The sequence below is a fragment of the Pholcus phalangioides genome, unplaced genomic scaffold (genome assembly GCF_987345545.1).
Source record: "Pholcus phalangioides strain wild (caught in Gottingen) unplaced genomic scaffold, Ppha-v1.0 ptg000007l_1, whole genome shotgun sequence".
Lineage (NCBI taxonomy): Eukaryota > Metazoa > Arthropoda > Arachnida > Araneae > Pholcidae > Pholcus > Pholcus phalangioides.
In genome coordinates, this window is record NW_028301600.1 from 27,949,682 (window position 1) to 27,965,137 (window position 15,456).

General features: G+C 34.5%; 1 protein-coding gene across 4 annotated transcripts in view; it reads left to right on the forward strand.

Moving 5' to 3' along the window:
• DIP2 (disco-interacting protein 2) overlaps positions 1 to 15,456 on the forward strand; it is a 234,904-nt gene that overhangs the window by 121,986 nt on the left and 97,462 nt on the right. For all 4 annotated transcript variants that reach the window (XM_089232966.1, XM_089232964.1, XM_089232962.1 and 1 more), the window contains exons 7-8: positions 4,543 to 4,598; positions 12,768 to 12,825. In XM_089232966.1, the coding sequence (XP_089089092.1) occupies positions 4,543 to 4,598; positions 12,768 to 12,825 (114 nt within the window). The remainder of the gene's footprint in view (positions 1 to 4,542; positions 4,599 to 12,767; positions 12,826 to 15,456) is intronic.

The following is a 15,456-nucleotide window of genomic DNA, read 5'->3' on the forward strand; positions in this document are numbered from 1 at the left end:
TCAGATTTTCAATATCCTTTTTGAGAGCTTACCGTCAACAACATTCACCTGCACAGTGACAGAATTCATTTCTTGGGAGAGTTCTTTTATGGTGTCAACTAAATTCCGTCCACTCTGCTTTCATCAACAGTGATATCTTCCTTCACTCTGGCAATCTATGTGGCGATGTCTTCCGTCACTCTGGCAATCTATGTGGCGATGTCTTCCTTCACTCTGGCAATCTATGTGGCGATTTCCTCTTTCATTCCGGATATTGCTGCATTGACATCTGAGCTCATTGACTCAATCTTATCATTCACAGTGGCAATGTCTCCCTTGACTTCAGTGATATCATTGGTGACATCATCTTTTACTTCAGCGATGGAGGTGGTGACATCTTCTCTCATGGCTGAGCTCGTCGACTGGATCTTGTCCTCTATTCCTGCCTTCATCTGGCCCATCATACATCAGCTGGCTCAGCTGTTCTCGCATCACATCCATGTTCATGCCTCTCATCTTTACCATTCAAGTCCTTGAATTATCCCACTTCTGACACCAAATTGTTCCGGATAATTTCTCACAAGTCCTTGAAATAAGCAAAGGATGGAAACACTTTGCAGGACGTTACTAATTTATTCACAGAACAGCAATTTTTACATGTATTTACTAGCAGAGATACACGCTAACCAGATCAGAGTTATCTTCTCGAACGTAAAATTAACAACTCTCTTCCCTCTTTTGTGATCGCCTCACTATTTATAGGGACGGTCGAATCTTCGAGAAAAATTAATATTCCAGAAAACTTCATTTTACAGTGTCCAAGTTGGTGGCACCACCGGACGGGCAGAAAATCAATGTTCCAGAAAACTTCATTTTACAGTGTCCAAGTTGGTGGCACCACCGGACGGGCAGAAAATCAATGTTCCAGAAAAATCTGGATGTTTTGCGCCGTCCCGTTGCATTTTTCATTTGGCAACAGGACATCGGCAAGTTTGAGGGGAATGTTAACAAATTATGCTATGATATTTTTCATTACAATATTCAATTTCTTTAAATATATAAATATTTACTTTCATTTTTGATGTACTTAGTGTCCCTTACGCAAGATGGAAGTTTAGCGTGGTGCAGTGGTCCTTGATTTTCGTATACAGGATGATTAAGAAAGAATCATTCAATTTCAAAATGATTCTACACTTGAAATCCACCATCAACAAAAATTGTTCATAAAACAGATACATTTCCCCCCATATATCACATGTTACTTGTTCTATGTTCTGTGTTTTTAATTTTTAAGAAATATGCAATTTTGAAATCTGGTGATTCTCTCTAAGTCACCCCGTGAAAGTACTGACTTAATATTTTCCGCTGCATGCCAGCAGCACAAATTTACAAATTTTCCCTTTTTTAACAGCTTTTTGGATACCTTGTTTTGCTATCTAGGTTGTGCCTGAAATGTGAATGTTTATCCCTATTAAAACACACGTTACAAAACATTTTAGGAAAATAACTTCCATAGAGTAACATGAGAGTAGTAGTAAACACATTCAAACATCATTTCCCACGTTCTTTTTTTGCAAGGACATTGCACATTCATAATTGTGGCATGACAGAGCTGATATATTGATTATTTTACTAGTAGAATTTGATAAAATTACATTGTATGATACATGAAGCTTGGCTGAAGAAAGGCATACTTTAGTTTTGACATATTTTTAAATAAAAATGAAGTTCTTATTTGTAAGTTTTTATTTTGAAGAATCTCTCACGGATCGCGACCCTCGGTTTGCATACCACTGGTATAATGGATAAACTTCCTTAATACTAAAATTCCTATAATTAATTAACCATGAAGAGTTTGTACCATTTATACTTGTATTATTAGGTTTTTAAATTTAACTGAAAAAATTCCACAACATCAGAAAAATTTGAGAAAATACTTATCTTTCAAACACATCTTTCGTAGACCTCCTTTATATAATGTTTGGAGCATAGCTGGAACACTCTGCTCTCCTCTTCCTTTCAGGTGTAGATTGCTCCATTCTTCATCCATAAGAAACGCTAGTCATGAATCTTTGCTGCCAGTGATAGGGTGTAGATCCCTTGCTTCCTTGGTGTCGGGTGCTTACCAAAATAAATCCTTGTCGCTTCCAGAAATCCAAGATCCTTGGCTGTAGACTGCTTTTTTTTGCCTTAGTGAGTATTCTGCTCTTTGTGCTGAGGGTTGACAAAACCGACTATAATTGTTTGACCGTTGTCTTTGTCTTTTCTGCTTCCAAGACAACAACTTGCTTTGATGTTGCTTTTGTCTACTCTCACCTCCATTTTTCACGAAGTTTCAAAACTATCTCATCTGTGTCCTCTCCTTTTCCTTCAAGAACATTTCAGATGTTGAAGTTATTTCTTTTGTGCATTGGCATCCATGTGTTCAAGCTTATCTTCCAGCATTTGGTTTTAGTGCCACATATCATTCTCCTCCCATAGTCCCTTATTTCAGTCTTGTAATTTCCTAATGGTTATTTTCAACTCTTCGAATTTCTTGCTCATGGATTTGACACCAGTTCCAATAACGGATTTCAATATAGCCAGCTTAGCTTCGCTTCGTTTTGGTCAACGGCGGACAGCTTCTTCTCCAAAGCAGTAATCTGCTTATCAAGTTCGGTGCAGGTGGGTGCCATTTCTTTGATTAGTGCAAAAGAAGAGAGAAGAAAAGCTGACTGAAAAGAGACTGACAAAAATGATTGATGATTATTCATAATGACTGGGAATTGTGCATAATTGCATAATATTATACATAATAATACAGCATATATATATACAGTGGAACTTTATTTAGTTAACAAGCTTAATTCGTTCCAACAACGTGCACGTTATCTGAATTGCTCATTATGCAAATCAAACGTCCTCATAGGAAATAATAGAAACTTGGATAATTCGTTACACAATTATTCTTTTACATGAAAATGACTAATAAAAACGTCATTAATTCAATATTTTAACACAGTAATATAATAAATACAATAAAATATTTAAAAAATAATAACACTATAAATAAAATATACAATACGATAATGTTTACAAATTAACTTACTTTAAAAGACCAGAGTGGAGGAGGAGGACTACTGTTTAGAATGACTTACGCACTGCATTCACCATCTGTAAAGTTATTCTTTTTTGTGTGACTTTAAAATGGAATCCTATCTATGACACTTGCTTTTGTCTCTTTTTTTTGGTTTTTTTTCGGAAATGGGAAATCACACAGTCGTTGGAAAGATTTATCGTTCACGCTGCTACAGCTTTATTTAGGGGGGTTCTCTTCTACAAAGTTTTGCACAGATTTCCACGTTCTACACATCTCAATCTCATTTGAAGTGAAGGGACTTCTCATTTCTCTCTTCGTTTTTCTCAGATGAGATCATAATAAGCTCTCTTGTGTTAATCATAATAAGCAAGATCATAATAAGCTCTACATGCATAAGCTCTTGCTATTGCGCGCAATGGAGATCAATCAGTTTGTCTGTGGATATGATCATGTTCTTCCACTAGTTCTTGAATGTCGGGCTCATGCACCTCCAGTCTCTCGGTCTTCCCCCAATTACACAATCTCTTGGGAAATGGTGGCCCTTGTTCATGAGCTAGCCACTCAATGTCACAGTCAATAATACAATCAGCCCAAAGTTTTCTCCAAGCAGAATTAAAAAAACTTCAAGCGTGCACATACGTGTGGTTACAATGCTATATCTAGTTTCATATTGTAAACAGTCACATTTGTTTTTGAGTTAGGCACGCTGATCAAAAACTGTAGGGAAGAATATTACCCACAATTTCACAGCACTTCTGTTGATGAAAGCGAAAAATTATCAGCTTAGTTGGGGTAATGTGAAAATATATAAACAAAGCTCAAAATTTTTACTCATAATGTGAATCATCACTCATTAATCAAATAAAAATTTGTTCAAAATTTTTGCTCACTATGCGAATTGCTCATTAACCGAACCAATCATCAACTGAAGTTCCACTGTCAAGATGATGATATTACCTTTACTGTAACACATGCAAAGTTGCTGTGTATAAAAAGCAGTGATGTTTCTATAAAAATGTTTGCTCGCTTACACACACACATATGCTGGTTATACATCCAGCAGCTTATTTACCGGAAATTACTGTATTATCAAAAATCTAAAAGTCTTAAAAATGTATGTATACAGTACTTGAGCACCTGAAATGGAGGCATATGGTTACCCTGTAAAAGTATCTAGAGAAGTGTATGAAGACCTATGAATTATGTTTTTTGTGCAGCATAAAGATCTACATTACACTAGTATGTTTCACACATATTTTAATTAACAGCCTGATTTCATGTAATTTATTTTTGTTACATGCTTCCACTTTTTATAATAAAAAAAATTATGAATGCTGCTAGAGACTAAGAAAACAGCATGCTTTTATTGCTAACCAGAAAAGTTTTCATTTCATACTGCTAAAAAAACTTTTCTTTATTAAAATCTAAACTTGAATATGTAATATGTATGCTCAATGTAAATATTTTTTGTATTTATATTGTAGGAACTGGAAAATGGAAAGTATCTGCCAAAATTCAGCAGCTACTAAGCACTCTTAAAGTGAGCGGATATTTTGTTAAATTCAATTATTTTTTACCACATTACTCTGAATATGAAAAAGCTGGCAATCATGAAATCACATTGTAATTAGTATAGCATACATCAAATATATTGAAATTTTTTAATGCATGGGTTACCTGTAGCCCCCGAGCTCTTTGTTGTGGCCTTCTAATTTTTTTGGAAATTAACTGATTATTATATCTTCTTGCTTTATTCAATTATGTGATTTCTTATGTTTTTCAAGTAAAGGCATTTTGTATTTTGAGCTCATTCTAGTATTGATGCTTCTAAGCAACTCCTAAATATTTGATTTTTACTTGTGAACTGTGCATGAAGTTTGTATAATTGCCAATAGATGGCTCAAAGTACACGTGTCTCCTCCTTTTTCATAATCAAATGATGACGATTTTCTTAACCCTTTGATTTCGGAATGAAATATCCCACGTGAAAGAAAAATATTGACGTGCATTCCAAAACAATGATACAAAATTACTTTTTCAAACAATAAATGATATTTTTATTTTATTACAGTCTATGTAATTTATACATATTTTATGTGTCGCCTGTGGGCAACATTGCCAGTTATAAGTATTATAGACAGTAGGTCATATGACAATGATGAAGCAACTCTGAACAATATTTTCTGTCACTTTCACATGTAAATTTTATCAATCAAAGAGTTATAAATTTACTAATGATTGTAATTGAACACGCTTCTAATACAAACTTTCAAGACACTTCAAAAGAAAAGAGTTTGTCCTAATTTCGAACAAAAAATATTGATTTTTTTTTAGGGAAAAAAATTAACCCAAGAGTTTGCATTTATACTACCACTATTTAATGATACATGCACCTCGTGAACATTCCTCTGAGGAATTTCTAATGAATTGGTGTCGGAATGTGTTGAGTTGTGCAAGATAGTAAATACTAGTAACTGCAGAAAAAAAGTCATAGGCAATCTTTAGACTTGTTACCACAATCTAAGATGAAGTTACTATTCCCTAAACAGGACACTCGATATGATTCGTATGACCATTGGCCTGAACATCTACCAAAGAGACATTGCTGATTTTTTTATTATTATATCGTCTTTATTATTATATCGTTTTTATTATTTTATTTATTTTATGTTTTTTTTCCTTATTTTTCCAATTTTGCTTGCAGGCAATATTTGGTTTTTTTTGTCCACAAATAACCAGTCTTTCAATAAATCTTGTATTAACAAGTGGAAAGGACATCTCTATATGCATGTGGCTATCTGGTGGCCTATGTCATTCACGAGCTATTAGTTTATTTCTGCCACCATTCATGTACAGAGCCTTTCCTTTCAACATATATATACACTCCAAGGTTGAAATATTCTGCTTCCATAGCTTAGATGGTAGAGCACTCATCTGGTAAGCGAGAGACCAGGGTTCGAATCCCCGTGAGGGCAGTGAGGAATTTTCTTCCTTGTAATCTTCATCTCCATAAATAACCAGTCTTTCAATGAATCTTGTAATATTTGTTTTGTTTTTGTATATTGTTAATGAGCTGTCGGTGTTGCTTAGAGCAGTGTTTCACAACCTTTTTGATGTTGCAGACGTAAAATGTATATATATATGTATTTGTAATTTGCATATAAAAAAATTAAATTTACAGCACAAAATGTCATTCATTGCAATGGGAATAAATGAAAATTAAATCGCAGACCCCTTACAAAGTACTCATGGACCCCTGGGTGGTTTGCAGAAGCACAGGTTGAGAAGCAGTGGCTTAGAGACAACTTTAGTGTCCTTTTTGTTTCTTGCTAATGGGTTGGCAATGTTGCTTACAGGTAACATCTCATATTTTTTTCAAATGTTAGCAATAGTTTTATTTGCTATATAATTGACATTCAAGAAAGAACACTTCATTTACTCTATATAACTCCTCAAAAAAATTTCTTTGCATATTTTAATGTTTGCCAATTAAAGTGGTAATATAAAATGTGCATATTATGGCTTGGTTTAATTATTAAATTAACAACTAAGCTATTAATCATGCTATTATTGACTACAATTAATACAAATGGGCCATTATTCTCTTCTTTTTTTTCACAATCATTGATAATCAACTCTTTCAAATATCAAATTTCTTAGATTATATTATTTCAACTAATAATATAGCTTCAGTTTTAAAAGTTACTATACAATGTTTTGCCCTTGAGTGAATCCTCACTATTCATGCTCATTGGAAAGGGGGCATTCTCATGTTTTTATTTGCACTCATTTGTTGTATATCCACACCATCAAGTTTTGGCTCAGGAGAAGCCGAAAGAGAAGGGGTTAATTGTGAAAATGCAAGATAAGGATCTGTCATCTGATGAGGATAATTAATTTAATGCTTTGCGTTGTCCACGCAACTTGAAGTGAGGACTTTTTGATAGGAAGCCTTTTTGATGTACTAACTATAGACAGATCTCGACAAGCCATTGACTCTTCTGGTGCTTGGTCTATTCTTGTGAATTTCATTACCATCAAATTTGATCTATTACTGTCAAGGTTCACAGGTTTGAATCTGGGCAAGACCATTAGAAAGATGTTCTTGACCTACCAAACCTTCAGCAACCACCGATAGGTGGCGCCTTCATTTCCCACCCAACTCCACTGGTTGGAAATTGCTGCATGGCAATGTAGGACTAGAGTTGGTGTGCGGTAAAGTAGTCTTGTGAATTTTCATCTCATCCACACTACAAAGAGCCTAAGCAGTGAGTATTCATGAGCAATGTGGAACCCACCTCGAGACATTCTCAAAGTTATTCATCTTGGGCACAACAATCAGTGTCAGAGTCTTAACTAAGGAGTTGAAAATGATTCCTTTGTCTAATTCTCAGGAAAGGAACCTTATAAATTTCTTGCAGCAATCTGTCGGTGAATTGATTTAGAAAATCACTTCAATAGGTTTATGACTAATTTATATAAGTCAAAACTGTACAGATGAATATTTACCAGGGGAAATAAGTCAATATTAATTGTATTAAAGCATTTGTGTGAAAAATTGTAGAGGAGGTAGAAAAAGAACTCTATGAAAAAATTATACATTGTTGACAGAAAATCAATTGACTTTTTTTATAGCCATGCTTCAATGAAATCAGTTATTTGTTGTAAGGAATCAAATAACATAGCGTCACCTTATAATAAAAACCTTGCACATCAAAAATTCCCAACTTTCCAGGAAGAGCACAAGAAAGGTGGGACTTCCCACTGAACAACACACATATTGTGGTACCTTTTTTTCTCTATAGAGGGCAGATCGGTGCTGCTTTATATTGTTTTTGACAGCTGTAATTGATGAGATATGATGTTCTTAATCTATAAAACTATCAAAAAGCCATTTCTGAAAAAAAATTTATGTACAAGGTTTTCATTATAAGGTAGCCATAGTTGAAAAGTGCTAAATTTGAGGGAGAATTTTGTTATCTATAAAAGAAGATATCTAGAATTTTATTACATCCATGTTTTTGATCATTCCTAAATGTGAAATTGGTTTGAGTTGCAAACACAGTGATATCTACTGAAACAGAGGAACTCGTAAAAGTGGTTTGAACATCATTTCAACAGCATGCAAAGTATGGAACATAAGCCAAAAAATTAGTTTCGATTTCCAACATCCAGCTCTAAGTTTTCATCAAGTTTTTCGCTTTAATGGAGGGAAGCAGAGGCAGATTTATGATTTTGCAATTTTGCCACCTACCTCCTATTGTAGTTTAGTTTTCTTTACCACCAATTTGTCACTTTGGTATAGCCACTTAGCCCTCCCAGTTAATACGTCTCTAGATTAAAACATGAGCATAACTCGCTCAAACTTGTCAAAAAATTCTGGCAGACAGTCCTTGGTTCAAAGCAACATAAAAAAATGAATACCAAGGATCAAGGGAGCCCACAGACACTACACATGTCTGTGGGTATTAAAGTGGTGCAAGAAGAAATAAGAAAATTAAGAATAACTTTGAAAGTCTGACTTTATTTGAAGAAACCAGAGCTTCAGGGTTATTACCAATTACTTGAATACAGTGAAACCTCACTACAACGAAACTGGATGTAATGATAAATCCCTCTACAATTATATTTTGATATTTTTTCAATGCTTGTTTGGAAATGCCCATAGTCTAACATTAAACTTTCACCTATATCAATAATACCCCTACAACAATTCATTTTCTTGGTCTGCAGAATATCGTTACATTGAGATTTCACTGTATACTGAAGGCATTGGGGCAGTGATTGATGAATTGCAAATGTTTGAAAACTTGTGAAATGGACCCTTCTTATGAGCTGACTTTGTCATAAGCAAAACATCAAGCATTGGTACGCCAATTGAATTTACAGTGTTTTAAGAAGGATAAAATTTTCTTAAATTATACTTTGACTATTGATGAGACATGGGTCTCTCTTTGTATGTGGCACCCAATATCCCACAGCAGTGCATTAGGCTATGTTGTGATGAGCAAGGTCTGCTTGAATCCCATCTGGCAAGATAAACAAATGTTACAAACAGCAATAGGAAACTTTGTTTCTGGACACTCTGAACTCCCAAAACTTCTATTGACTCCAATGGCTATAGAAATTTGTTCAATGAAAAAATACTGGACTGGCTATAGGGTAAAAGACATATCCTACCCCATCTAAAGTTATCTTCTTAAAGTTATCTAAAGTTATCTTCAATTTTAAAAATAATAAAAACTTTTTTTGTGAAAAAGTATTACAATTACTTTAGGTGCATATTAAGCTGTTTTACTGTTATGCATATCATTAATATCTTCCTCCCCTCATAGCTTCATCATAGAAAAAGGCTTTTGGTCCTCTTTAAGTAATTTCAAGTTAATATTTATCTAAAAGGAACCAAGTAAAGTTTTGTAATAGGTCATTGGATATAAACATGGCATATGTATTGATTAATATGAAAAAAACACAATTCCCATTGATACAAAATTTATTGAACTTTTACATATAAAACTAATGAATGCTACTTTTTTTGAAACAATACATTACCATTCATTCATTATTTATTGTGAAATCTGCAATTCCAAAACCATCTATGTCATCTTCCCCCAGTACTGGAATCAAGTTTCTTATAGAAAAGTCAAGCATCCTTTGGTATGAGGTGACAAATAGATAGGATATCCTTATGCTTTTCCTTGCTTATTGGCTTTCCTTCAGGCTATAGGGAAATCAACCTAGCCTAATGAAAGCTGTTTGATGGTCTTTCTCGTTGTTTGCTCGTAATATCTACACTGCTCAAAACAATTAGGGGAGCACATGGTTTTAACAAAATTACGCAAAGATGTATACCGATAAGTAACATCAAATGAATCATCCATAATTTATAATCCATCTATATAATGCTTTTTTGAGAAATAGATCTGATAGGAAAGGGGGTGGAGTGTTGATATACTTGAAATCATGTTTGAAGGCTAGAGAGTTTAACATGCAGAGAAGTGATATTGAAACTATATGGGTTGAGCTTGAAAACAAAAGACATCATAAACTTATTGTTGGAATTTGTAACAATCCACCAAATAGGGATCCAAACTACATTGCCAAATTTCATCATGAAATTTCCTATATGTGTAAGTGTAAGAGGGTTATCATACTTGGGGATTTCAATTACCCAGGTATTGATTGGGAGAACCTTTCATCTAGAGATCACTATGAAAGAGACTTTCTCAAGTTGGTGCTCGAAAATTTTCTGTATCAGCAGCCACTATAGGGGTACTGCTATTTTGGATTTGGTTCTTACTAGTTCTGAGGATCTTGTTAAACATATTTCGGTGGGGGAAGAGTTTTCTTTCAGTGATTATCGTATCGTCAGATTTCACTGTAACTTTTCCTTGGGTAAGGTTGATGAGACTGGTTCCTTATTTTCGGAGAAGTAATTTTGATGTTTTGAGAGGAAGGTTAGAGGAAGTTTCCAAAGACCGGTTGGAATCAGTAGAGGGGTGGTAGATCAGTGGGAAGAATTAAGTATGAAGCGGTCCTCTGTTTTGCACGACGTCATACCCTTTGTTCAAAAAAAGTGTGTTTGTACATCGCACCCTTTATGGTTCACGGATAGCGTGCATAACCTTTATCTTGAAAAGAAAAGAACATTCAGAGAGTATAAAAGTGGACGAGGTGACTATCATTGTTTACTGATGAAAGAAGAGTGTTGAAGAAAACGATAAGGGATAGTGAAAAGGAAGTTGAATCTAGAGGTTGGCAGATAACATTGGCTCTGACCCAAAATCATTTTTTCGATACGTCAATAATGGATGTTAGAGGACAGTTGGTTCCCTCTCGATAGGAGGCTCTAGATTAGAGAGCAATGTAGGCATGTGTAGTCCTTTCGATGACTTTTTCGCTTCGGTTTTTAATGGAAATAATGATATTCAATATACGGGTGTTGCATGGGGCAATAAAACACTCAACTATATTCAAGTGGAAGATGTGGAGGTCCTAAATCTTCTAAGAAATGTATGTGCAAGCAAAGCACCAGGACCAGATGGTATCTATCCCAAGGTCCTCAGGGAATGTGCTAATGAATTGTTGGGATCAGTCGCACAGATATACAGGAGTAGTGTTGCTGAGGGTATCATCCCAAGGGATTGGAAACTTGCTAATGTTGTTCCGATATTTAAGAAGGGTAGTAGAGAAGCTGCGTCCCATTATCGTCCAGTGAGTTTGACAAGCTCCCTCTCGAAAATTTTGGAGATTATCATCAAAAGGCAGTTTCTGAAGTGGATAAACGATAATAATATATTGGCGGATAATCAGCTCTTGATGCATTTACATGAGATTAGGATAGGGGGCAACACTTGCTGAATCGGATAGAATTGTGGTTAAGAGATAGGTCGCAACGAGTTATGGTAAAAAGGGAATTCTCTGGTTGGACAGACGTCACAAGTGGAGTTCCTCAAGGAAGTGTCCTTGGCCTCATACTTTTTCACTTTTTATCAATAAACTCGATCAGGGTATTAATGAGATTGCGAGCAAATTCGCAGATGATATGAAACTAATGGGGTTAATCGGGAATCAAAGTGATAGGGAGTTGCTCCAGAGCAACTTAAACAGGATTGCAGCATGGGCAAATGAATGAATCCGCACATTTAGTGTTGACAAGTGCATGGTCGCTCACTTTGGTTCGAACAACCCACAGTTCTCTTACGAGTTGAATGGTGTTGCTATCCTGGATGCAACTAGGGTCACTGATTTGGAAATTCTCATTGACGAGCGGCTTAGGTTTTCTGAACATTGTTCAGCGGTGGTCAAAAAAGCGAATAGAATGCTTGGTTTGATTTTCAAAAAGGTCTCTTCACGTTCTTCTAAAGTCATTCTTCCACTTTTTCGAGGCTTAGTTCGTCTTAGACTGGAGTATGCTGTAAGGTTTTGGAGACCATATACCTACAGAGGGACATAGACTTGGTTGAATGGGTGCAGAGAAGAGCTACGCATGTCCTTATTGGCACACAGGGATTGAGTTATGAAGGAAGACTTCATTTTTTAAATATGTTTACATTGGATGAGTGCAGGTGTCCAGGATAGGATGGACCATGAACTTTTAGTACACCGCCAATCGACTGCTTTTACAAGGGGACACCAGTATCGATTGGTAAGGGACAATGCACAGTTATGGTGTCGCAGGGAATTTTTCTCTAATAGGGTTGTTAATAAATGGAATAGCTTACCCCCAGAGGTAGCAAATGCTAACACAATTTACACATTTAAAAAGAAATACAATAAACATATTTCGGGTAAATCGAGAAGCTATCCATACTTAGAATAAGACAACCATAATATTATTTATGGGCATTGTATCATGTGTATATATTGTTTATAATTTTTGTGATTGTGTTTTTAATTGGGTTGCTGTATTTTTGAATTATATGACATCCATATTTGTTGTGGGCATCTTTTTCTCAGCCACCTCATTGGGCATTTTGCCTGTCGTGGTGTTGTATTTGTATTTATTTGTATAATGATGTTAGCTAAGTAGTGTTCATTAAACTTTTAAACAAAAAGTAAAAATGGGTTTGTTTTAATTGGCAAAATATAAGCAGGTTTGACTGAATTTAGGAAATGAAATTGCATGACTGTGTAATTTAGTTAAACTTTTCTTTAGTAAAACTTGTGTGAAAATTATATTTTTTAAATTTTTTTTTTTGCTTTCTAGAGGCCTAAAAGACGACCACTACCTGAGTTTTATGTTGATGATGAGTCTGAGCTTGAAAGTTAGTGAAGTTTTGTTTTTGATTTGTTTTAAAACCACAACTGAAAAAAATCTAATATTAAGTTAACATAACCTTTATTACCAACCTTTGTTAAATTATACAGTTTTTGGGCTAAGTAACTAAGTAGAAATAAATTTCCTTTTGGGAGAGAGGTGATATACATAGGGAAACAGCGTCAGTAAACCCAAAATACGAAGAGAACAACAGCTAGACGTGTTTCGGAACTATATCAAGTTCCTTCTTCAGTAGCTAAGGAAAATAGAAAGATAGTGAAAAGGCAAATATTCCATACAGCGTAGTATTTAATGTGTGTGTTAATGTGTTTTGTTAATAAATGGAATAGCTTACCCCCGGAGGTAGCAAATGCTAACACAATTGACACGTTTAAAAAGAAATACGATAAACACGTTTGGGGTAAATTGAGAAGCTATCCATACTTAAAATAAGACAACCATAAGTATTCTTTATGGGCATTGTATAGTATTTTATCATATACATGATAAAATACTGTACTACTATGTGATAAACACTATAATACTATCGGTGATTCAGAAAAGATGGGGGAAAAGTTGTAAGAGGTGGTAGTACACACAAAAACAAACAATTTTCATCAAAGAATGCATGGTCTAAAATGAAATGCAAACATGCTACAGGACACAACATAGTAAAACCAAGGATACGAGGAGAAAACACAAGAATAAGGTATAATTTAAAAATAAATTTTAATGAATGATTTACAATAATTGCTCAAAAGATAGTTTGCATACGGTTTCTTCTTTTTCCCCTGGTTGCATTTGCATGCATGGTGTGTTCTTTTTAACATTTGCAAAATGGCCGTTTCGAAATGCTCTAGCGTGTTTGCGTTTCATGTTAGACCACACATTTCTTTGATGACAATTGTTTGTATTGATGTGTACGATCACTTAAAGTTTTCTCCATCTTTTCTGAATCACTTTGTATATTTTTTCTAGTTTTTGTAATTCCATTTTTAATTGGGTTGCTGTATTTTTGAAGTATGTGACATCCATATTTCTTATGGGTAAATTTTTCTCAGTCACTTCGTTGGGCATTTTGCCTGTCGTGACGTTGTATTTGTATAGTCTGTTTTTAGCATTAGCTTGTGACTATAGCGTATTTAGAGCACTTAACTTCAGCTTTGTAGGTCTGGGTTCAATTTCCTATGTATATAAGTAAGTTAAGTGTTCAAATATTGTTTTACAGATTGAAGTCAGAATGAGTAAGTTGTGTTGTATCAATTGTAATGTGTGTTTTCATGTGTTTAAAGTAAAGCAAACTTTTTTCTTCGTTATTGATATATTGATCTTTAAAGTAATAAAGATGTTGTGCAGAGGTACAGGTATTTGTAAGTAATAGAAAATCATTTATATTTGTGATATCAAAAGGTGAAACATGTAACTGAATTTAAATAATCAACTAGTTAGTTATAATTTTTGGTGACGAATAAATACAAGTTCTTTTTCCTGGTGGTACTACCAATGCAAATTTAGACGAGATGTCAACAACAGCATAAATATGGTGGCATGTTATAATACTGCCCCTTGATATAAAGGTAATCCCTCTACAATGATATCTTTGCTTGGGCCACAACTAGGGGGGGAGCAGGCAGGTCTCGTGCCCCGGGCGCTGGACCCGAGGCAGTGCAAATTTTATTCTGAAACCTCTCCTTCAACATTACAAGGGGGCATCAAAATGCACTCTTGCCCCAGGTGACCAAACATCTAGTTGCGGCCCTGTCTTTATATAAAGATTTCACTGTAAATTTTTTGGAGTTTGAATTCTTGAGCTTATATTTTCTAAAAATCAAAAGCTTTTGAAAGTCAAAGTTGACTTTAATCAAATGATAATAATTTGACCAGAGTTAAAAGATGATTATTTAACCTTTCATCAAAGGGTAATAATAATTACCTGAATAATTTATGAGAATGCTGACACAATTAAAAAATAATAATAAAAATATGTGAATTCTGAAGATATGAACTGTACAGATTTTTCTTCTTCATGTTGATTTTCTTAAGCCATGTCCTGGCTACACTATTTTGATCTGTAAAAAACCTGATTTTGGGGTACAGCTATGCAAAATTAACCATTAAAATGCTCTGCGCTGTGCTAGCCATACTTCAATACTGGTTTTTCCTGTCAATCAGAGCAGCATAACGCTGAGGGTGTGGACCGGCTTTAGGAAGTTTTTTTTTTTTTTGGATATCTAAATCTATTCTAGTTAATTAAATTTTCAATTAGAAATAATAAGCAATGTTCAAATTCAAATATCTCAGTGAATATTAGAAACATAGAATTTTTTTTAGTTAGCATTAGGAGAGACAAGGCAACAACTTTCTAATTGGGTTATGGGGCACACACACATGAATGATGTATCTGAGTATGATTTATCTACACATTATTTGGAAACTTTTTCTAATTGGAAGTATGCCTTTAAGATCAACGGTTCATGAGTAAAATGCCATATTCTCTGTTTGCTATGAACCCTGTATATGTGTTTTAACATTAAAATATTCTCAGATAATTGGATTCCTATAGAGAATACTGGTGATAAACAAGTATTATTTGATATAACATATTTTGTTAAATTAACTTTATCATATAGATAAAGAA